This window comes from Antedon mediterranea, chromosome 4, assembly GCF_964355755.1.
Source record: "Antedon mediterranea chromosome 4, ecAntMedi1.1, whole genome shotgun sequence".
Classification (NCBI taxonomy): Eukaryota; Metazoa; Echinodermata; class Crinoidea; order Comatulida; family Antedonidae; genus Antedon; species Antedon mediterranea.
This window is the reverse complement of record NC_092673.1, coordinates 2,899,678-2,924,123: the sequence shown is the minus strand read 5'-3', so window position 1 is coordinate 2,924,123 and position 24,446 is coordinate 2,899,678. Positions and strand designations below refer to the sequence as shown.

The 24,446-nt window shown below is 33.4% G+C and overlaps 5 protein-coding genes across 6 annotated transcripts in view; 3 read left to right on the top strand and 2 right to left on the bottom strand.

The window, feature by feature from the left end:
• Positions 1 to 7,844, bottom strand: part of LOC140047884 (DNA polymerase lambda-like) — a 42,943-nt gene extending 35,099 nt beyond the window's left edge. For both annotated transcript variants that reach the window (XM_072092910.1, XM_072092911.1), the window contains exons 1-7: positions 7,793 to 7,844; positions 6,428 to 7,294; positions 5,783 to 5,860; positions 5,422 to 5,529; positions 4,808 to 4,987; positions 4,153 to 4,281; positions 3,634 to 3,802 (exon numbers count right to left, since the gene is read on the bottom strand). In XM_072092910.1, coding sequence (XP_071949011.1) covers positions 3,634 to 3,802; positions 4,153 to 4,281; positions 4,808 to 4,987; positions 5,422 to 5,529; positions 5,783 to 5,860; positions 6,428 to 7,165 — 1,402 coding nt within the window. In that variant the 5' untranslated portion in view covers positions 7,166 to 7,294; positions 7,793 to 7,844. The remainder of the gene's footprint in view (positions 1 to 3,633; positions 3,803 to 4,152; positions 4,282 to 4,807; positions 4,988 to 5,421; positions 5,530 to 5,782; positions 5,861 to 6,427; positions 7,295 to 7,792) is intronic.
• Positions 7,845 to 8,567: 723 nt separating this feature from the next.
• LOC140046251 (uncharacterized) lies at positions 8,568 to 14,455 on the top strand. The gene is made up of 8 exons (XM_072090822.1): positions 8,568 to 8,708; positions 8,906 to 9,100; positions 9,384 to 10,608; positions 11,079 to 11,172; positions 11,480 to 11,561; positions 11,731 to 11,801; positions 12,197 to 12,433; positions 12,873 to 14,455. Exons 2-8 carry the CDS (start codon positions 8,910 to 8,912, stop codon positions 12,935 to 12,937), a joined length of 1,965 nt encoding a protein of 654 aa, XP_071946923.1. The 5' UTR covers positions 8,568 to 8,708; positions 8,906 to 8,909; the 3' UTR covers positions 12,938 to 14,455.
• Positions 14,456 to 15,089: 634 nt separating this feature from the next.
• LOC140046682 (cationic amino acid transporter 4-like) lies at positions 15,090 to 15,497 on the top strand. The gene has a single exon (XM_072091386.1). It carries the CDS (start codon positions 15,090 to 15,092, stop codon positions 15,495 to 15,497), a length of 408 nt encoding a protein of 135 aa, XP_071947487.1.
• Positions 15,498 to 15,674: 177 nt separating this feature from the next.
• On the top strand, positions 15,675 to 17,638 carry LOC140046681 (high affinity cationic amino acid transporter 1-like). Its single transcript, XM_072091385.1, has 3 exons — positions 15,675 to 16,633; positions 17,124 to 17,232; positions 17,466 to 17,638. Exons 1-3 carry the CDS (start codon positions 15,749 to 15,751, stop codon positions 17,636 to 17,638), a joined length of 1,167 nt encoding a protein of 388 aa, XP_071947486.1. The 5' UTR covers positions 15,675 to 15,748.
• LOC140046248 (short/branched chain specific acyl-CoA dehydrogenase, mitochondrial-like) lies at positions 16,965 to 24,384 on the bottom strand. The gene is made up of 11 exons (XM_072090820.1): positions 24,290 to 24,384; positions 23,710 to 23,809; positions 23,245 to 23,508; positions 22,721 to 22,927; positions 21,909 to 22,082; positions 21,518 to 21,643; positions 20,890 to 20,982; positions 20,264 to 20,353; positions 19,649 to 19,786; positions 18,955 to 19,054; positions 16,965 to 18,578 (listed from the first exon to the last, which is right to left on the bottom strand). Exons 1-11 carry the CDS (start codon positions 24,367 to 24,369, stop codon positions 18,502 to 18,504), a joined length of 1,449 nt encoding a protein of 482 aa, XP_071946921.1. The 5' UTR covers positions 24,370 to 24,384; the 3' UTR covers positions 16,965 to 18,501.
• Positions 24,385 to 24,446: the final 62 nt, after the last annotated feature.

The following is a 24,446-nucleotide window of genomic DNA, read 5'->3' as shown; positions in this document are numbered from 1 at the left end:
TATTAATTGAATAAATGTTATTGGATATATACGTAATATTTGATATTATATAGCACCTAAATAGATTCCTGACGACTGTGGGTCACATGGCGTGCATAGCGAACTATTGAACGGTCGTTCAATAGTGCTTTTTTTAGCGTACGTATTTGTATAATATTAAATTTCAATACCATTTTTTTTATTCTCTATATTTCTTTCTAAAGCGTGGTTCTCACTAGGACGCAACGCAGCGACGTATTACGGCCGGGGCAAACACAATTATTAAGCTTGGTTCCCACTAGAACGTAACGCAAGGACGTAAACGCAACGCAAGCGTTTTAACCAATGACAAGCGAAGTTATAGACAGTTAGCAATCACAAGCGAATAAGCCATCGCTTGTGATATTGGTCAATTCACTTGCGTTGCGTTACGTCCTTGTGTTGCGTCGCTAGTGGGAACCACGCTTTAGAAGGGCATTTTCGTACGTTGCGTAGGTTGCGTTACGTCGCGTCGCTAGTGGGAACCAAGCTTTATGCGGTTTTATAATCAGCGAATTATATTGGTAGTTATAACATCATTACACACACTGGATTAACAACAACGAAGGGAATCACCGATTAATTGTCACACAATATATAAAAACAAGCTCTGTAATTAAAAAAAGTTGAATGTCCGTGAAAACCCACACGGATGAGCAACTTAAATGATCAATTGGCTATATCCACAGGGTGCGAATACCAGTGAGTTGATGACGATCATGATGTACTACAGAAGCAGCAGGCGAAATACAAATGTCAAACCAGTAAATAGTCATGACACTATAGATAATAATTTGTTTTACTGTAGTGCAACGAAACGAAGTTGTTTTGAAATTTGAGATTACCTGCCTGCGGATGCTGTAACAGAAACATTTATTAGTAAATGCCGGCATCCATCTCTCTTTGTACAAGTTGATTATGTCAATCAAAGTGTATGACTACTACTCCATGAATACAGAATTTGAAACAATAAACCTACTTTAACTAGGGGTGTGAAGCTCTGTCTACACCATCAAACTTTATGTGATAAAATATGATGTGCCCATATATGGACATAATGATGTCATATCACTACCATATTTAGGAATATCACTACCATATTTGGGCACATCACACTTATTTTGTCAAACTACTTTGATAGTGTAGACATGGTGTATTAGATAACTCAAGTAAAATCTGCCTCCCCCCTCCCTACCTGCCTCTTGAGACTCTTTCATCAAAATACATAAACTCAATAATAGGCTAGATTAAAATGATCAATCAATTTACTATAGTTTACCCTAAAACTACATACATACATTGCCTTCATAGAGAAAATAATGTAAAATTTAAAAAAAATATTTATTACATAAAAATGCAATAAATTATTACAAAATTAAGTTCTAACTGTTATATATTGTGCTCTGGGAATGAATGATAACAGTAAGTATTTCACTAAGAAATCAGACCATGTCCTAATATGAATATTATACAAATAATGAATGTTTATGAGTGCAATGGTACAAATAATGGCACGAGGTGAATGATGAAAGGTTATATCAACGAGGCAAAGCCGAGTTGATATAACCTTTCATCATTCACCAAGTGCCATTATTTGTACCATTACACGAATACAAAACATTCATTATTTGTTTTATATAACATCTAGACGTTTTTTTTTCGTACACAAAAATGTTTCAAAAAGTACTATTTAACGATCGTTGAATAGTGCGTACTATTGCACGCCATGTGACCCACATTCGTCCAATCAAATGACAGGAATTTATATAGGTGTTATATAAATTACACTAACCAACTAACTGCACATTAGATTCATCTCCTCTCATTTTAAAATATTACACCTGCATGAGAGTTTATTTTTTTTACAGAAATGTTCATAATAATACTGTTCTTACGTCATGATTAATCGCATGATATTAAATTTTTAAATTAAAGTGATAAAGTTAGCAAAGATAATCTATTATTATTGAAACATTATCTGGTATAATAAAGTCTTTAGGTGATTTGTTTAAAGCCTTGGGTAAGGAATTAGTTTAGATTAATTGAATGAACAAACAATATTTAATTTATTGCACATAAATGGAATCAATCTACTATTATGGATTTATTTTGGATAGACCACAACAAAGTAAAACTGTAATTATTATTATTATTATTAAATGGAGCAATAATGTTGCTCTACGATTATTCCGTTAATTCAAATGAAGAAATTTGCTTCTTAACCTTAATACTAGACTTGCCCCAAGTTGTCTTTTGTAAGCAGTCAAAAATTTGATCAAAATGAGCTCATGTATTATACGTATGAAACGCCATATGTGCCAAAATTGTTATCTTTTTACTAATTTCGGTCTAGAAGAACCTAGACCAACTTAATTCAAGCAAAATAATGAATGGAATAAATTAGGCCTAATGCCAAAGGTTATCAAGCTGGTCCACATACATTTAAATTGTATTTTGATTTACAATTAAAAGCCTAATGATTCGCCAGGCCCACATCTGGCCAAACCTCCTTTTACACTTTACTGCTGCATTATAACTGATTTATGCAGAACCACAGGAAAATTTTTATCATTTTCGTTTCACTTTCTATTAGGTTTAAAATGAAGCAATTTGATTCATAATCTTCAATACATGCAAGATTACTGTGAAAAAGTTAATAGAATAAATTGAAGAGCAGTACGCATAATTTTGCTGAAGGTTACCCACTGTAAGTCTTTTGTAAAGCTCTGTCTAAACTATAAAACTAGTCTGACAAAAAAAGTGTGATGTGCCCAAATATGGTAGTGATATGACATCACCATGTCCATATATGGGCACATCACATTTTGTTGTCACATAATGTTTGATAGTGTAGACAGAGGTTAAGCTGGACTGGAGGCTTTGTTTTTAACAGCAATTATTTTTTAGACAGTATCATCTAGTATGACAGATGATAAGAAGGTTGGGGTGGCAACAAGATTCAGTTTAGATAATGTATATGTTTCAATTCCTCTCAACCTATTTCTTTAGAATTTAAAAACAAACAGTAATCCCTTTTAAAGAACATATATATTACAGTAACTTGCATGAAATAGCAGAAATACAAAATTCCATTCTGACATCCTGTTTAAATAATGTGAAATAGGGGAAATGCGGGACTTAGCCGAAAGGCTGTTGTAACGATATGATAACAGTATTGCAATTTAATTCATGACGAAGAGGTCGAAGGTTGGCGATATACTATTCACCTCATTTCCATGAAGATGAGTGTTCCAATTGGTTGAATATTTGCATAGTCATTCCAAGGCGAGTGTTCCAATTGGTTGAATATTTGCGTAGTTATTTCAAAGCGAGCGTTCAAATTGGTTGAATATATGCGTAGTTATTTTCCAAGGCGAGCGTTCCAATTGGTTGAATATATGCGTAGTTATTCCAAGGCGAGTGTTCCAATTGGTTGAACAATTGCGTAGTTATTCTAAGGCGAGCGTTCCAATTGGTTGAATATATGCATAGTTATTTTCCAAGGCGAGCGTTCCAATTGGTTGAATATTTGCGTAGTTATTCCACGAAAATGATGGGTACAGCAAACTTACGCAATTTTATTTACGTGTTACAATAGAATATTAAATTTCTTACCTTTTAGCCTTAGTGCATCCAGCAGTTTTCCAAGAACATTTTTATGCGATTTGCCATCTGGATGAGAGACTAATATATCAATATCGCCGCATGTTGGTTTACCTCGACGAAATGATCCACATGTTGTTAAAACATAACCAGAGTTGATTTCATGTGCCGTATTAGTAACCTTAAAAGAGGAACATAAAACTTGTAAGAATTAGATACAATAATTTAATACTATCTATATATCATCAATGGTGATATTCCGTGATATTAATCTAAACAATATCAGTCTCAGAGGAATAAATTTTCAAAGTTATTAAAATGATTTAATTGCGAAACAAACACCGAGTTCTCTGGGGATTTTTCATAAACATAATGAGCTTTTGGTAAGGTAAATTAACTTTGATTGCTTTGAACTAAATCCTTACATCAAGTATCGCTCTACTTTGATATGCTTGAATTGCTCGGAAATCACCATAATGAAAAAAAGCAGCGATAAAAGATTGTTTTTTTATAATAGCTAGAAAATCTTACAACTGTTTGTATTTCTTGGACTTCTTCCCTTGGCATACGCTCAAGAAATTCATCATAATACTTCATACCAATTGTCTGTTGTCGATTTAACGTTATATTTTTCATCACATCATCCAGACTACGATATCCCTGAATAAAACATTATTATTTATTACTATTATCATCATCATATTTTTTTGACATGACCCTAAAGCGTGGTTCCCACTAGCGACGCAACGCAAGGACCCTAACCAACGTACGCGATAACCGGAGATGGTGTTTGTATGTTACGGATACAGATTTTGTACGATTATGTTAGTTATTTTTGTTACCGCTATGTTGGTGGACTTTATTTTTGTTACCGCTATGTTGGTGGACTTTAGTTTAGATGTTCATGAAATCAAAATTTAAGAGAATAAAATATAAAGTTTACGATAATGAGAGAATCTCTAAAGTAGAAGTGGATTCTGTATATATGTTATATATGGCAATCGGTAGACAGCATCCTGGGTTGCATACCTCCGTCCTCATTGAATTAACACCCCTCTAAATGAATGAACTCTTCCTTACAAACTTTCAAGAAATGGAATATACATATTTGGGAGCAGCCTTTTTCAGTTTCGGTTCAAAATGTGGTCTTTAATTGAAGTGTTTTATTTATATGTACAATACTTACCTGTTGCACCCAGCCTTGAGCCGTTGTTGGTCCTACTCCCCAAATATTATTGAATTTATTCAATGCTTCCATTTCTTCACCTTTGCAAACATGATCTATCTTTCGTAAGTGACCACTCTCAACTATCTCGGTTATCTTATCTGCAAGTTTTGATCCAACGCCTGGTATATGACTTGCTTCCTAACAATGATTTTAAACAAATTTTTAAATAAATTAATTATGCAATTACTGGACGAAATACTTGGCAAAATGAAGAGAGCAACAGAGGGCATGCTATCTAGTATTCGGTCAACGGTCAAAGATAACTTAAGGTTTAATGAAATGTGACAAATTATTAATTTTTATTCTAGAACTATATAGGATAACCATTTATGCTGTCTTTCCTGTCAAATGATGTCATGATCAATAAGAACAATAAAATTGTTGTCTTGTCAAAATCATCTAATTACACTTGTGAAAATATTATTTTCATCAATGTCAACGTAAATGGTTATCATATATAGTTCTAGGATGAAAACCTTTTCGATTTTATTTGTTTTCTGTAGGAAAAATACATATTTATCAACTTATCATCGACTGTTTATCGTGCTAGCATAAATTAATCTGAAGCTTACCTCCCACGTTGTCACTTTAGTGGGGTGTTTTTTAAGAGCATTGATAGCTTTCTTGTAGCCAAATGCTCTCCATTGGTCTTTCGTGTTTTCATATGCATTTTGTAATACCTAAATGTAAAGTATACATTTTAAACATTGCATTAATTCAATAATGTTTATTTTTAATAATTTCTGTTATAAAAAACAGTAAATACAGTAGTATAAAACTCTGTCTACGCTGTCAAACTAGTTTGACAAAAAAGATGTGGTACAGTGATGATATGACATCATCATGTCCATATATGGGCACATCACATTTTTTTTGTCACATTTGATAGTGTTGACAGAGCTTAATATTATGATGAGAGAGAGAAATCTAAACCTGTAATTTATCCGTAATATGTTTGTTGAGATTGACTGGTTGGTTGGTTGATGGTTTTGCACAGGCCCAATCACCCTTCTGTAAAATGAAAAAGATAACACAGTTAAATCTGATATTTATCAATGTTTGTTTTGTTTAAACAGGGAGTTGTAATTCCTGGTTTATATATTTAGGAAAATTGCCAAGGATAACCACAAGCGAGTTCATTCACTATCCTTCTTAAAGGTGGCAATCCTGTTTACTAGACAAACATATACAAGATGGTCTACATAAACAAAGTTTTATTACAAGGGAGTGGAGTTGTAATTTGTCATTAGACTAAATCCTGACGCTTAACATCCAATTGCTTAAAGATCTTATTACCCATTTCTGACAATAAACTCAATTATCGACATTTCTGAAAATAAACTCAAATATCAAATATGCCAAATCCTTTATTCCCTCCGGTATCATCCAGTACAACAGGAAGTCAAGAAGATAATTTATCTTGTATTTTTTTAGATGTTTTTATATGAATGGTTTTATGCTATATTTGTTTTTATTGCGTTTTCTTTGTTATTATGACGAGCAATGAATTTCCTTTTTGAGGATCAATAAAAGTTATCTTATCTTATCTTATCATAAAAAAATAACATGAACACTTACTGGTAATTTATTTGCAGATTTTATAAAAACATTTGAAGAGCTTTCTGAAACATCATGATCATTGTCTAACTGATGTTGATCATTTAAGTTATCAGTGTCATCCTCACTTGGAACATAGCTACTATCATCACTATCTATATCATTAGCTTTAGGCTCATATTTTTTGGGACTAGTCCATTTTGATCCTGAAGCCGGGGCAATATTTTTTAAATGATCGTCATCTTTATCGGTTTCAACCTTTTTACTATCATTAATATTAGCAATATATGCATTTAAATTAATTTCAAATTCATGAGTATCAATTAATTTACGTTCAGCCAAAGATTCACTCAGCCAATTTGCTTTAACAATTTTAATTTCATTCAAATAAACGCATTTATCGAGATTTAAAATTCTATACAGTTTTTCTGGGGTCATTTCCTCGGCAACTATCACATGACTTGTACTTGAGGTGATTTCTGTCATTACTTTTCCGCCATTTTTAAGTACCTGTTTGGAAAATATTTCATGCCGAGCTTTACTCAAACTCGCTTTTAAAATTAGTACAACAATTCCTGAAAGAAAACCTGATTGAACATCCACCCCTAAAGACCCCATAGCATGGTCTTTTTCAATTTTCTGTTTTTTATGGTTAAATTTTTTATTTTTTGTGAAACCACCAGAATGTTCTAATGGCTTGTCATCACAATGTTTTCTTTTATTTTTTGGACTTTTCACAATACCTCCAGAAGCCTCCATAGTTTAATCAGGTTGGTTTAAAACAATTTTGTTATGGCCATTATATTGTAGATGTGGTCTACATTTTAAGATTAGAATACATATGAGTTACTTATAATGATACAGATGCGTAATATGTAACATGCTCCTCTGGAAAAAAAACAATAGCCTATATTAATTATTAATAATATTTTTTAAATATGAACATAAAATATTATAAAATTTGGGAACGGAGCAAATCACTGTTCTCAATTAGGATCTAATTATATTGCAGTTTAGTTTTAGTTTCAGTTTCGGGTTTATGTTGTACTTTTATGGTAGGCCTAGGCTAGCCTAGGAATGCGTCTAGTAGGCCTACTAAAAGGCCCTCTAGGCTACTTAGCTAGCTAGAAAGGCTAGTCCTAAGCTTAGACTAGAGGCCTAGAGTAGTACAGTAGGCCTACTGCAGTATACTAGTATAGTATACTAGCCTAGAGGCCTAGCCTAGGAGGCCTACTTTCTTAAGATAGAGAGCTGGTGGCCTAGGCCTACTGCAAACAAAGCAGCGGATCTACTCTGAAATTATTTAGCACACATTTAGAACACACTTTTCTACATTTAAAAATAAAAAAGCATACAAATAAAAACATAAAAATTTAGTTTGTTTACTTCGTAGCGCTTCACAGTGTTTCACCGTTTTAGACCACCACATGTTCGTTTCAGTAAGTAGTTCGTGCCAAATAATAAAGAGGGCGCAATTAAACCAAAAAAAAACTTTATTACAAAAAAATATTTATTGTTCGTTTTGTTTTGTGTTTGCTGTTTTATTAGTTAGTGAAACTGGCGTACGTTATTGACAACCGATATCTTTCTACAGAAGAGTGTATATTTTATGATCTTGTTCTGTTAGATATAACACATTTTGTTGAAAACTGTAACCTGAAACAAAGGTATTTTGATTTGTCAGAACTTGGCTAGTCCTTCCTAGGCGCGGCCTACCTAGAGCCTATTAATTAAATATTTTTCCTAGTTGTCGAGCGACGAGGCCGTCATTCCCTGTCCGGCTGCCTGATTGACAAGTACAATTTGATAGCCTAGCCCGTCGTCAAGTGGTTACGGGACGCTGACGGCCTTTTTATGTTGTTTGGACACAAATATATTTCTTAATTAAATAAAGAGGCCTATGGCCTAGACTCTAGTCTAGACCTATCTACTAGGTAGGCTAGTTAACAGTATAGGCTAGGCCTAGACTAGCCCTAGGCTAGCCTAGTACTGTATTAAAATAATAAACATTTTTAAAATATGTATTTTTTTTTCATTACATTATCATTATAAAAAAAAATGTAATTTTAAGTAAATGTATAATTTTCTCTTTTCTATTCACAATTATTATATGAATTAATATTAACCACTAATTTCCCCATCATCAATTTGTATTTTGTAGCGTTCTCGTTTTCCCACCTTTATTTAGCCATTATCGGTTCTTGACTCATCAAATAGTTCAAGAAGATTTTTGTAACCTGTCTAGCTTCTCTGTTGGTGAGGGCGACAACAGGCAAACTGTTGTCTGCTCAGATTACTTAAGGTACTTAAGTTCCATTCATATTTGAGTTACCAAACTATATGTAAGCTAAAGTATAATGCTTTTTTTTAAATGAAAGAGTAGCCTATTATTATAAAATAAAAATCTATAATATTTTATATCTTTTACAATTATTGTGTTTGTAATGCATTGATATTTAATTTACTGAACATTAAAATGTATGCTTTACTGACTTCCAGAAATATGCAGAGTGCATCCAACAAGGAACCAGTGGGTAGGGGACGAGGAAGGGGGAAAAAAAAGGTATATAATACCACCACCGGTGACAGAGAGGTGGAAAGTAAAACCTCACCAAATGACAAAGACTATTTAATGGCATCGCACCAAAAGTCTACAAATGAAAAACAGAGAAAGAAAGTTACAGATAAAGCAAGGTAATGTAGGCCAGTATCAAGTGTTTGATCTGTATTGGTGTGTATTGATAAGCTTGAATTATGAAATATCTAAAGCGCAGTCTACACTATCAAACTAGTTTGACAAAAAAAGTGTGATGTGCCCAAATATTGTGATATACCCAAATATAGTAGTGTATATCATCATGTCCATATATGAGCACATCACATTTTTTTTTTTCGCATAAAGTTTGATAGTGTAGTCAGAGCTTTATAGTGTAATGCAAAAAATAATAAAAATGTATTATCTTGTTATTGTATAAAGGAAATCAAAAAGACCTGATCAAGCATTATATGTTCCAAAATCACGGAAACCTGATCAGGCTCTGTATGTGCCTCGATCTAAGAGAAACCAAGATACCTTACCATCTGAAACTACTGATCCAACAACAAACCAAATTGGAGACATTGAAACAAATACAGACACATCGGAGAATGAGAAGATTGAACCACCACTGAAGAAAATGACGATTAACAAAAGTGAATCACAAATCATGGCATCAGTTGGTAGTGAACCAAAGGCACAAGAAAGCGATGAAAAAGCGGAGGATGTTGTTAGAAAAGACCACCAAACTTCTATACCAATTGCGTCTGAATTAGCTAATGATTCTAACAGTGACAATGCTGGTGTGTTAGAGAAAAGGCAATCATCAGAAGGAGTGCCATCACATGTGATGACATCATCAGAAGGAGTGCCATCACATGAGATGACTTCACCAGAAGGAGTGCCATTACATGTGATGACATCATCGGAAGGAGTGTCATTACATGTGATGACATCATCAGAAGGAGTGCCATCACATGAGATGACATCACCAGAAGGAGTGCCATCACATGAGATGACATCACCAGATGAGAGTGATGAGAGAATAGTGTCTGGAGAACATTGTCAAGACAATAGTAATAAAGATTTGAACAATGAAATTCATGCAGAACAGCAGACTAGAGAGTTGCAAGAGATTTCCGAGGACCAAAACAAAGAGGAGGCTATGTCTGGAATTTCTTCAGAAGATATAGTTAATAAAGACATTTGTAAAGATGATGATTTGTCAAAATTAAAAACTAAAATTTTGTTAGAGGATGTAAGTGGTGAAGAAAGGCATGCAAAAAGTGCTTCTACAGTTGCAAACGGATCAAATATTGTAGACAAAGACATTAATTTAATTAAGGAACAAGATAAACTCAGTGCAATAAATATAGAAATTTCTGGTGATGAGGAAAAAGGGGAATCAGAAGAGGAGGTTATAGTAGAAGATGAATTAAGAGATCAAGAAATGGAAGAAAGTGCAGAAAATATGGAAGAAAGTGGAGAAAAAGAGGAAGATGATGATTTAGAAGAAGATATTGCAGACACAGAAATATCGGGTGATGCAAAAGCAGTCGAAGCATCTGCATCTGCTGAATTAACAGCTGATGGTGATGATGGGGATAATTGGGATGATCTATTTGATGAAACTGGTGAAGCATTAGGAGCAAACGTTGTGGATGAGGTACTTATTTAGTATTTATAAAATAACTTTAGTATTAAACAATGATAATAAAATGATAATATTACCAATATAAACCGATTCACTAATTTAGGCTAAATATAGATATACAGTAAATCCATTGTTAATGAAATCGGAGTATAATCTCATCCCTTAATGTCCCCAAATTTCATACATTGACCCAATGAAACTACATACCATCAAAGATACAGTGTATTTTAATGGATACTCATTGTCAGGGAGTGTACACTACACTATCAAACTTATGTGATATGATGTGATAATGTCATATCACTACCATAATTTAGGCATATCACCACCATATTTAGGTAGTTTGATAGTGTAGACAGAAATTTAAAAACCTTCAAATAAACTTTACTGCATAAAATGAATGTCGTATTAATTCCCCGCCTAGTCTATGTATGAAAGTCCTTTCTTAAAATGAAAGTTACCATTTGTAACTTTATTCGCAGATATCAGAGGCAATTGGAAACGTCAAAGTATCTGTTAAGAAAACCAAGCAAGACTACTACAACTATGCTGCCAAGGATAACTTTGATTATGGAAGTAAGTCTACCATTTTTCTAATAACTTCCATAGTTCTGGTGGTAGAACAAGTCTTCTCGGATAAGAATTATAAACCGAAGGTCCAGTGTACACATCTAGCTCATGTGCACTTTAAATAACCTAATACATTTTTCAAGATGAGTAGGGGGTTGCCACAGTGTACTAGTACATCACAGCCACTGATCATAACACTGGGCCCTCTGGGAGACCAGTCTTTGACTGAAGAGGTTACCCAGTATAAATAAATGTAATAATTCGATTCAAAATTACCAGCATATCATTTTTGTGTTAATCTTTTTTTTTTTAGGATTTAACCATGTAATCGAAATTTATGACTTTCCAGCCGAGTTTAAGACGGAAGATTTAGTACAATCATTTTCAGGCTACAGGTAAGAAAACCTTAATCAATAGATCATTTTAGTTGAAATTCTAAATTCACTTTTAAGGTTGAAATGGCGGTGTTTTTTGCTGAAGGCTAGCGCCCCCATTCATGTTTTTTTTTTATAGATCTTAATTTCTTAGATAATGGATAGAAATATAATTTATTGGTAATTTCAGTTTCAAAAGTTTCAATATCCAGTGGGTTGATGAGACGCATGCATTGGGAGTGTTTAGTTCTGCCTCAACAGGTGAGTGTTAATTTAGCATAAATTAAATTGTCACCTGTATTTTATCTGTTGTGTTGAGATTTTAGCTGGATGGTTTTGCATTGGCTCAATTTAATAAGAATATGGTTAATCATCCTAATAATTTGCTACAAATGACAGCATCAGAATATATATAATACCCATATACAATGCTGTGAGTATCAGTGGCTGGATCTCAATGGAAATATAAACAAAAATTAACAAAGCTAAATCAAAACGATAAAGTAAAGCAGCCTAAAAAATAAATCAAATTACTGAAAAAATTACAATGCTGTGGGTATCAGTGGCTGGATATATATATACAGTAACAAAAGACTGGTTGCAAATGATTACGGCTATTTCATAGTTGTTGGTTTCTTTTGTTTTAAAAACAACAGCTCAGGATGCATTAGGGCTTCAAAATCCAATGCTTCGAACTCGATCACTAGACCAAGCGACAAGAGATTCTAAACTTAAAGCTAGAAAGTGTATTGAAATCATTCAACCAGCTAAGCCTAGACCAGAGACATCTGTATCTGCAGCAAGGAGGCTAGTTACTGGAGCGCTTGGTGTGAAATCAAAGCAGAGCAAGGAACAAAAGGCTGCAGAATTCAAGAAGTTGAAGGATGCCAAAGGTAGAAACGTTTTGTTCATTAATTTAAATTCTATACCATACATCCTGTTTTGGCCTGGAGACTCCCGTATTTTAGACCCGTCTCCCGGCCTAATATTGTGCTCCTGGTTTTCCACATTTTCTTCTTCTTCTTCTGATTACAAAGATAACTGATTTTTGATGTATTGTTTTGTGCATTAAAATATAACTTACACACTAGCGAATTTACGATATTTCAGCCATTGTATGACCATTTGCTGTCAAATAAGAGATTCCCCTCACATAGCCACCACACGATACTGCACTCCTTACCTCTCGATAATAAATAGAGGACGCTGTTGACCTAAAAAAACACACTTCCCGCTTTTTTTAACTTCAGACGTTGGCAGGTATGCTATTCACGATATTAAAACATGGTCAGTCTTTTACAAATTTATTAATTTTTTCTTGTTTCTCTACAGAAAAAAAGAAGGCGGATAAACGATTGTCAGAAGATGTATGGGAAGGAAATACTTGGCGACTCTGAGCTTTTTAACAAATACTGTATGCATATATTTATACACAGGGTCACCAGTACCATATAAGTTATATTCAAAGTATATAAATTTAGTAAGGTTTTATATCCATATAAATAATTAATGTATGTATAAATTTTGCACAGTTCTGCTATTGGTGCTTTACTTTTAAAAAGTATGGAATGCCAAAACTGCCTTTAGTAAAAATAAAATAAAGAGCTTTATTAATCTTGTTTTCATAGCTAACAATTGACAATAGAATTTTTCTATCAGAAAAAACACTTAATTCATCATTATCTTTATCAAACTTGATGTGACAAAAAAATGTGGTGTGCCCATATATGGACATGATGATGTCAAATCACTACCATATTTGGGCACGTCACACTTTTTTGTCAAACTAGTTTGATAGTGTAGATAGAACTTTACAATGTCATATAGAAATGTACTTTAAATGAACAGCATAAATTCCATATTATATTTAAAATGGTCAAAAAATTATTTTTAAAAGTAAATTATAAAAGCAGTTATGTTGCAATAATCGTATCGAGCATAGCTCATCAACAACGAATCAATTTTGTGAAAAATGGTTCTGATAGGATTTTAAGTTATTTTTAAGGTCGAAAAGTTATTAATTGATCTAATATAATGAAATGTACCTATTTATTATACAGATGTTTAAGTGAATTATTGATTTTAATGCACTCTAATTATATATAGAAAGTTCTTCCACATGATTTGATTATTATTATCAACTACTGTATTGGCAATTTGGCATGGATTTATAAAAATTACCGTAGAATTGACATATATTAAAAGGAGAATTTCGTACCTAACAAAGGGTCCCTTGAATAGAGGTTGGCAGTAGCCATTGTATATTGTATGTTTCACAGGAAAGTGTCTTTTTAATAGGTGTGTCCCACCAATACAAGGCAATCTAACAACAGGACACTGAGCTTGCCTTGCCAGGATAGGAACTCGTAACAGTCCTTTGATCTTATGTCTGGCTGCAACAAATACCAACAGTACTGTATAATATGCATATTCTCCACAGCGCGAGGTGTCTGTTAAAGGGCGTCGAACTGAGGTTGTCGCAGCCACAGATAAACCCTTTGATCTCTGGAGCTCAGCATCCTGTTGTTAGATTGCCTTGGTCCTACTGTATTGACGTTGAGACTGAGCCATGGTTCTGTCCATCACCATCCAACAAATGTTATGTTCAGATGTGTGACATCATTGTTGTAAAAATGTTAATCGCGTTGTAAAGCTCTATCACATCTTTTTTAGTCAAAATATTTTGATAGTGTAGACAGAGCTTAACTCTATGTATAGTTGCTAGATGGCGGACGGTTGAATTCCCTGTTATTACATTATAAGAATATGTATATAGTAAGATTTTAATATGTATTTGTTCTTTGTTACTAACATGATCAAAATAAAGTAATGATATTTTGTCAGTATTTTTGTTGAGAGTTATTTACAATTATCGCTGAAAATGTGATTGCTGTTAATTATGGTGTGTATGTGAGGTGTTTTATTCATGCTGAATTCCTAGTGTATATTACATAGACCCTAAACGTTGAAACTTATTAAAAACAGTGTTTCTAAATATATACTGACTACCACATGCATTTGTTCAATACAATATACTATATCATACCTAACACATAAATATTTTTGTAAAATGTGTATGAATTAGGAATCTACTTATAGACATTCAATGCCAATTTTAGTAAAACATATTAGTATATATATATTAATATTAATATTGCTGTGTACAGTATATTAAAATTAACTACACAAAAGAACTTTAAAACTCCACATACAGAAAATACTGTATCTATAACAATAGAAGAATTAAAAATGTTAAATATAATATCCAACTTGTGTATAATACTGTAATATATAGGTCAATAGGGCTGTTAGATATCGTAGAGACACTCAAGTACTTTTCCTTCACGCTTGAATAGGTAGGCATGCAGGTAGAAAAGAATTGATTGAATACCTTTAAACTGGGATCATGCTGTATGAATAAAAAGTTTCTTAAAAGATCATTCTTTTGAAACAATTCAAAGTCATGGCTCAATAACTCACTAAAATCTAGACTTAAAGCCAGTCAACTACAGTACAAGTTAAGGTAACCTAAGCAAAGTTGAGCTAAAAATGGAGGTTTTAACAGAATTTGCACAAAACTTGAATCGTCGAAGACGTATCCCAGTGAACACATTAGACACGGATTTGAAAAGATGCTTGACAACATTTGATTTGACTCTTTTAGGAATATCTCACATATTTGGTATAGGTATATTCATACTGATTGGTATCGTTGCGAAGACTCTAGCTGGACCAGCAGTAATATTATCAATATTTTTAGCGGTATTCTGCGCTCTCCTGTCTGCTTTCAGCTATATGGAATTATGTAATCGTATTCCCAGATCTGGAAGTGGTTATCTGTACGTTTACGTAGTTGTCGGGGAAATTTGGGCTTTCATAATTGGATGGAACATGCTGTTGGAATACTTAGCAGTTGCAACTAGTCAAGCAGCTGCTTTCACTGGTAACAGCATTTAACAACACTATTAGCAATCTAACTGTTAATTTTCTTATGAATGGAGAGGAATGGGATATACCACACCTTAACCATATACCGAATATCATAGCTGGCATATTCATCCTCCTCTTTATGTTTATACTTGTATGTGGCATTCAAACATCTGCTAAGTCATATTATGATAACGTGTTTGGTGATCGTGTTATTAGTGTTTTTTGCTTACAGTTTTAAATATGCTGATTTATCAAATTGGAAAAACTACGGGGGATTTATGCCGAATGGTATATCGGGTGTGATAACAGGAGCCGCGAAATTGTACTTTCTTTTTGGGTCTTTCGAGGTAATATGCACAGCAAGTGAAGAATGCAAAGACCCAATTAGGAGCTTGCCAATTGCGTTAGTATTATGTATTGTTATATATGCAGTATTTTCTGCTATAATGGCAATGTGTCTTACTTTAATTGTTCCTTGGAAAAATATTAATGAATTTTCACCGATTCCTGATGCATTTTTACAACATGGAGACACTTTTCCATCATACTTGTCAACTGTCGGAGTACTTTTGGGGATACTGGGGTGTGGTCTTACCTCATACTATGGTGCAACCAGACTCGCTTATTCAATTGCTCTGGATAAGCTTATCTTTTCATTCTTAGCGTATCTTTCCAGTAACAAAGTACCCGTAATATCCGTCGTAATCATAGGAATAATATCGTTTATTTTGGCCGTGTTTATACCTTTAGAATCACTTATTGATTTATTAAATATTGGTAGCATATCATGTTATATCGCTGTATCGGCGCTTGTCGTTATCCTGCGATACAGACCGATCGAAGAAAATTTCATCTTTTTTCAACTTCCTGATTCGAAAGAATTGAAATCAAAGAAAAGCAATGAAGAACCAGTCATAGGCGGTACATTAAAAACTCAATTTGAATGTTTTAGTTGTCTCCGAAGCAAAAAACCTGGACGAGTTGTGGTGATAAGTTTGATTATGTACATCCTATGTTGTTTGTGTTTCTCAATTGTTGTATTTCATACAGAAATAAATGATGTTTTTAGTATGTTATTGATAGCTGTATTTGCGCTAGGAGCCGTTGTAAGTGTTGCCATAATATGTATGCACCATCAGAACGATGACGAACCACCATATAAGGTTTGTAGGCCTTTAGTATGAATATGATGATGATGCGCATCTTTGCGCTTCACAAATTTTTATTTTGTTGGCCATTGTAAATTCAAAAATATATACCAATATTTTAAACAAGAATATTCAGTCAAAAGTTTAACGCTCTGTCAAATGAGAAATATTTGGATGACTGGTTTACCATGCTGTAAAAATAACCGACTGTCTATACTGTATATTCCCAATTTTAAAACAACCAACATCTGAAATTCAACCTACTGTACTGCAGCTAGCTAAATTCAGCTGCTTTGATCATTAATAATAATAATAACAACTTATATTTAAAAACAGATGCAACACTTGAATCACCATATTGGTGTCTTAGCAAGCCTAAAACTTCCAACAACATAACAATGAGCCACTGGGAGATGGAATTAGTATAGTAGTAAAAAACATTAAATAGAGTAGACATAAAAGAAAATGCTTTTTCTTTGTACATTTTATTTCACCTTTCTTGCAGGTACCATGTGTCCCGTTTGTACCTACACTTTCAATCCTATGCAACATGAGTTTGTTGGTGAATATCCCATCTAAATCATTCTACAGGTTTTTCATCTGGATTTTAATAGGTATGCTGCCTTTAAATTATTTCTTAAATATTTATTTTGAAAGTTAGACAACGTACCAACCGTTTTAGATGTATTCATCCAAAATATTCACTGCATGCTGTAGACTTATGACATATCTCTCCAATCTCTTCTGTTTCATAAGATCATCAGGGAAAATTCATTCCTAGCAGTACATACTAAATCAAGCCAAGTGATATATAATAAATATTAAAATGTTATGTATATTTTTACAGGTTTGGTTATATATTTTTCATACGGTTATCGCCACAGCACCACTGCAGATGTTCAGAATGATACAAAGCCCGACCGTTCCCCACTATTAAAGGATATTGATGAAAATATTGACTTTGGATCTACTCAAATGGTGGTTTTGGGAGCACCACAAAACACTAATAATAAAGGATAGAGAAAACATGTAAAATATTAAACACTATTAACAAAAGCGCCCTCACAATAATGTCTGAAATCAATAATCGACTGGTTATGGTTCACTAAACAGACCTACTGTACAGTCACTCAAATCTCCCCATACCAGACTCTCTGAAAACCCGGAAACTCTCCCAAAACCAGACTTTTTCTATGTTTTATAAAATCCATTTTTACCATTAGAAACACATTCCAAATACCAGACTTTCCACAAAACCAGTAGCCATATTCACCATCCACACTTCAGCAAAGGTAAACACCCTTAAAATTCTTCTCCTATCTAAATTAATACAATTTAAGGGAAATACTTAATTTATTGAGTTAAGTGAAATACTTAATATTTAAATGGAAATATCTCAATTAAGTGTGATTGGTGAATATGGCCACAGACGGTATTGGGAGAGTTGACTTTATGATTACTTAAAATATTTTTAAATACAGGGTTACATATTACAGTATTTTCAATATAAAAATACATCATTTACAACTTTTATTTAAATATCATAATACTATATATATATGTTTAATTTGTATTCTATTCAAATTTGATGACTTTTGAATAAACATGGGCATTATTTCATTTAAAACACAGTTAAATATTACTTTGTTTTGTATGCATACACCTTTTAAAAGACTACCTCCAGCTGCTTTTTGCAAATGTCAATGCGTAAAATCAATAAACGTTAATATTTATTATGTGTTTATATTTATATGCAAGAAATACTGAAAACTTAAATAAAATAAATAAAAGAAAAAATATAAGTTATTCAAAAATCTGTTGCTATATTTTGTGTTTAATTTCGATACAATCTTACTCTACGTCACCAATGTGCAGTATACGGTTCAACCTTTGACCTCTCGTTCTATCTGCTTTGCAATCGTGTTAAGTTGGATATTAGAGGTACCTTCATATATAGACCCTGTTGATAAAACAATATTGATCATAATACTACAAAAATCTTTGAACTAATGTGATTTGACATTCATGAACAAAATCAATGCTAAAGATCTGTCTACACTATCAAACTTTGTGACAAAAAAATGTGATGTGCCCATATATGGACATGATGATGTCATATCACTACCATATTTAGTCATATCACTACCATATTTAAGCATATCACTACCATATTTGGCCACTATACACTTTTTTTGCCAAACTAGTTTGATAGTGTAGACAGAGATTCATCATTAATACCAAGGATTCACTTTATGAAATCACTATATTGCTCACACTGAGAATCTAACTACTGTCATACTAAAGGCTATTATTGTAATATAAATAATAAGTCTTACCAATTTTACAATCTCTGAAAAACTTTTCAGCAGGGAAGTCCTTTGTAAATCCTACACCCCCAAGCCATTCAATACATTTAGATGTTGCCAAAGTTGCTACCTACAGTATGACAAGTAAAAAAGAATAAGGCACTGTGTTTAACTCTGATGATAGTGAAAAGAGTGTGTTAAATTAACTAATATTAATACCAAGCAATTTGAATTAAGGTTTAGTTTTAAGTTTAGTAAATGAACTGGTCAATCAATCAATTGGTGGCTATGAATTTAGATTAGAAATTATGAATAATGAAGATTAAAATCAGACTTTAAATATGCCATTTTGCAGTTTTAATAAAGTTAAATTCTGTAAATAAACAAAAAGTCATTATTTCACTTATAAAAAGACAAAAGAAAGTTAATTTTAATCAAAAACCACTGTCCGATCATGGAGGTATCTGAGAGATAATTTTTGTATTTTTAGCTTGAAATTACATTTTTCCAAGTAAATAATTTTTGTTTTCGATCCAGTTTTTGGTCAAAGTGAATAACTCTAATGTGACTTTAAAATGGCATACTCAACAAAAAATGTAAAAAAAATTAATTTTTGAGGGGGACAACATATCTGAGTGAATGAACTCATTCAATTGGCGGTTATGAATGTAAATTACTTAAGAATGACTTTTCCATGCTTAAAATAACAAATGGCGTACCATACCTCAGAAGCAAAGTACTTGGCCATTGATGCCTCTTTTATAAAGGGCACACCAGCCTCTTTCATTCGAGCTGCATTATAGACCAGAAGTCTGGCTGCTTCAATTTTTGTGGCTACATCGGCTATTTGATGTTGCATTCCCTACAGAAAAGTAACACATCATGAAATAAATCCTGTGTCATTCATAATAACTAAACTAAACAAACTAAATCATTTAATTATAAAACATCATAGATTATTTTGTTGAATTCTTCCAGTATGAATAAGAAATCTCACAGCCACTGATCATAACTGCGCCCTCTTTGGCAATTTACACAGATGAGCGGTAATGGTAAGCGGAAAACTGCGTAGCTTGTCCCGCGTATAATCTGTATCTATCCTGAGCGGAAACTGCCTGTCCGCTCCATGTTTTTTGTAAATGGTCATAAGGAATAACATATATTATATATTTTTATTACTGTTAACGCTCGTCTGTGTAAATTGGCCTTTAGACTGAAAAGGTCACCCAGTATAAATAAAATAAATTAATAATATAAAATAAAGCTCCTTACACTGGAAAACATAGAAGGGGCAAGTTCACTATCAACAATATATTAGATAAAAGTGTGGTATAAATACCTGAAAGGTCCATATGGATTTGCCAAACTGCTTTCTTTCCATGACATATGGAAGGGTAACATCCATAACACCTTGTGCTAGTCCAATCATCTGTCAAATAAATTAAACCTTTCTTAAGCTTTGTCTACACTATCAAACTAGTTTGACAAAAAAAGTGTAATGTGCTAAAATATGGTAGTGGTATGCTTAAATATGGTAGTGGTACCCATATATGGACATGATGATGTCATATCACTACCGTATTTAAGCATATCACTACCATATTTGGGCCCATCCCACTTTTTTGTCACATAATGTTTGATAGTTTAAACAGAGCTGTATATTATTAATGAAAAGCTGTGATTTGTGAGGTGCCTTTGTGATATATATTTAAATTTAATTTCTGTTTCTATGTTATCTCTGTATTATTCTGATCATAACACTATATATAAAAGTTAAAAATAGAGATGTGTAAAAATCAGAAAATAACTAAAAAGGGTATGAAACGGAATCTAACATATGAAATGATATCTAAATATACAAATATTGCTATAACATTTATGAAAGATTCAATGAATAAAGGTATATGATATAGTATATAATTATATGTATACATATTAAGAACTATACAATGTTAGGATACTAACTTGAGCTCCAATAGCAATTCTACCTTCATTGAGTACAGCAATTGAATACTTATACCCATGACCTGGCTTTCCGAGTATATTTTCAACTGGAACCTAAGAAAAATTATTATTACATAATCTTTAAATACCAAAACACAGTACCATGTACAGTACTAACCCACAACGACTCAAAATACAATTTAAAAATACATATAAATAATTTCATTTATTTATTTGACCAGGGAAGTATATACCTCCATGATTTGACCAACAAATCATATATAAACTAGCCAGAGATGAATTGGTCAGGGACTGCTAACATAAATAAGATTACTATGACTACCAGAGTCAGCAGTCCCATGATCTTAACTAAAATAAATTTATAATAAACAATATATTTATATGTGTATATACAAACAATTATTATATACAAAATAAATTAAAAGATGAGGGCGTATCAATTTGATATCTGGTGTGCGTGCGTATAATTAAGGGAATAGTGCTGTTCCGCCGTACCACGCCAAGACTGTTAAAGAGTCGTTATCCAATCGAGTTTGAACAATACCATGAAAGCCCCAGTGGTTTAATGGTTCCGGGAATAAATTAAATAATCATGTATTCAAACTTGTATTTAATAATGGAGTCCTACCTTAACATTCTCAAAATGTACTGGACATGTTGACGAGGCTCGAATACCCAATTTATTTTCTGGTTTACCCAATGTTAGCCCTTCAGTGTCACGATCTACAATAAACGTTGTTATACCTTTGTAACCCTAAAAAGAGCAGTAAAAAAAAAAATATTTCTTAGTTGCAATATGTAATTGTAATTGAAAGATGCTTTAATTCATTGGGGCATTTTAGTTAAGCTCTGTCTACACTATCAAACTTTATGTGACAAAAAAATGTGATGTGCCCATATATGGACATGATGATGTCATATCACTACCATATTTGGGCATATCACTACCATATTTGGGCACATCACACTAGTTTGATAGTGTAGACAGAGCTTTAGCCTAGAGAGCACAAGACACTCACGTCTTCAATATTGATGTTTGCCATAACAAGGAAGACTCCAGCATGTTCTGCATTTGTGATCCACATTTTACTGCCATTGATGATGTAATGGTCGCTGCCTTCCAGTTTGGCTGTGGTTTTCAGAGCAAATGCATCACTACCAGATTCTGGTTCAGATAAACAGAAACTGCCAACCTTCAGTAAAACAGAACATTTATTGTGACAAATACTTGTATAGTTAATTTTGTGACAGTCTGATATTCAAGTTTGTGACAAATATTCCGTTATTTATCTTTGTGACAAACATTTTAATACTAAAGTTTGTGATAAACATTCTACTTGGTTTACAGTTTCAGTACATGGTATCACACCACCACTTCACAGTGGCTATCACAGGTCAAAGTTTAGTGAACATCACATTGGCTAACACAGGTCAAAGTTCAATGAACATGACAGTGGCTAGTACAGGTCAAAGTTCAGTGAACATCACAGTGGCTAACACAAGTCAAAGTTCAGTGAACATGACAGTGGCTAACACAGGTCAAAGTTCAGTGAACATGACAGTGGCTATCACAGGTCAAAGTTCAGTGAACATGACAGTGGCTAGCACAGGTCAAAGTTCAGTGAACATGACAGTGGCTATCATAGGTCAAAGTTCAGTGAACATGACAGTGGCTAGCACAGGTCAAAGTTCAGTGAACATGACAGTGGCTAACACAAGTCAAAGTTCAGTGAATATCACAGTGGCTAACACAGGTTAATGATCAGTGAACATCATAGTGACTAGCACAGGTTCAGTGAACATCATAGCAACTAAACCAATTACAACTTACCATATCTGTTGCTAATCTTGGTAAATATTTCAATTTTTGTTCGTGAGAAGCAAAGTGGTTGAACATTGTAGTCACCACTGTATTGTGCACATCGCACAATGTGCTCACAGCTGTATCAATTTTAGCTAATTCTTCTATAACAATGTTAGCGGAGAAAAAACTGGCACCTGGCCCGCCATACTCCATTGGAATTTCAATACCCATAAACTAAACAACAAAGAAGAAAAGATGGCCATTCAAATTAGAAAATTAGCAATGATGAATTATATACAGAACTGAATTTTGTATAAAGCTCTGTCTACATTATCAAACAAGTTTGACTAAAAAGTGTGGTGTGCCCAAATATGGTAGTGATATTCCCAAATATGGTAGTTGTCACATAAAGTTTGATAGTGTAGACAGTGCTTAAAGAAGTGAAATATTTAAATGGTACAAAAATACAGTATTCATCATTTAATTCAACGTTATATACTGTATTACAGGTATATACTATATTGCAACAAAATATTTTATTTTCTACTCACTCCCATTTCAAAAAGACCCTTAAGAACGATTGGATCAAGTCGAGAATTTGTGTCCATTTCAGAAACCAGCGGACCAATCAGCTCTCTTGCAAACTTGACTACCGATTCCTTCATCATCATCTCCTCTTCTGTAAACTGCGTCACAGGTGCAAAAACAGCTTCACTGCTCATTTGACACCTCGGGGATGTCACTGCTGGTGAAGAATGCTTTTTAAGAAAACATCTATTTGTGAAGACTGATGAAGATCCTTTGAATGTAGAAATCTTTAAGCAAAAGAGAGTTTTAAAAAAATCAATGCCAGTATTATTAATGGATACAGTAAAATCTCTCCTTTGATGTACCCAAATCTAGTGGAACCCTAAGGCAGGGACAATTTCTCATGAAACAAATAGAAATTTTTGTTAGGGTCCAAGGTTTTTATTCTTATTTTGGTGCCAAAGCCATGTATAACAGACTAGCCATACCTTTTGTAAATTTTGATGGCTGCAAGCCCAACGTACTCCTCTAGCGATTGAAGACATCTGATTCTGAGAAGTCGTATCAAACCAATGCCGATGAACGAGTCTGAAAAGGCAATTTGTTATGTTATTGAAGCTCTATGATGTAATAATTTGAAAAAGAAGAAGCCGTGTGAAAAATAAATTGATGTTCGTTTTGAATTGACGCGGCCCGGCCTGGAACCTTGCCAGAACAGCAGGCATGAAAGGCACTTTACTTTTTTAGTCTGTCTAAGCCACGCCATACTACTAGGCCTTGCCGTTCCAGTAGATTCTATACTCTATCTAGTAGGCTACACTACTATACTACTACTACTACTACTCTACCTCTACGTACCACCAGAGCAGGCCAAGTTAGTTACGCCTACTACTAGGCCTCTAGGCCTAGCTAATATGGGGCCCCTGTTTTTAGGAGCTTTTAAAGCCTAATAGGCTTAGCCTAAAATTATTACTTATATTTTAACATTTTAATAACAAATACAATATATAATACATGACGGAATCATTCAAGTTAAAATTGCACTATACATATCATGGTTTTCCTTACTTAACAGTAGCTAGGCTAGGCCCCACACACCATACCACAATACAAAAACGACGGGGAATGAGATGGGGAGATAAATGCATGTGCACAATTCAATCATGCGTGTAAAAAAACGGGAACCAGGTTAATTTCACAATATGCCGTTGAGGGCGCTGTATCT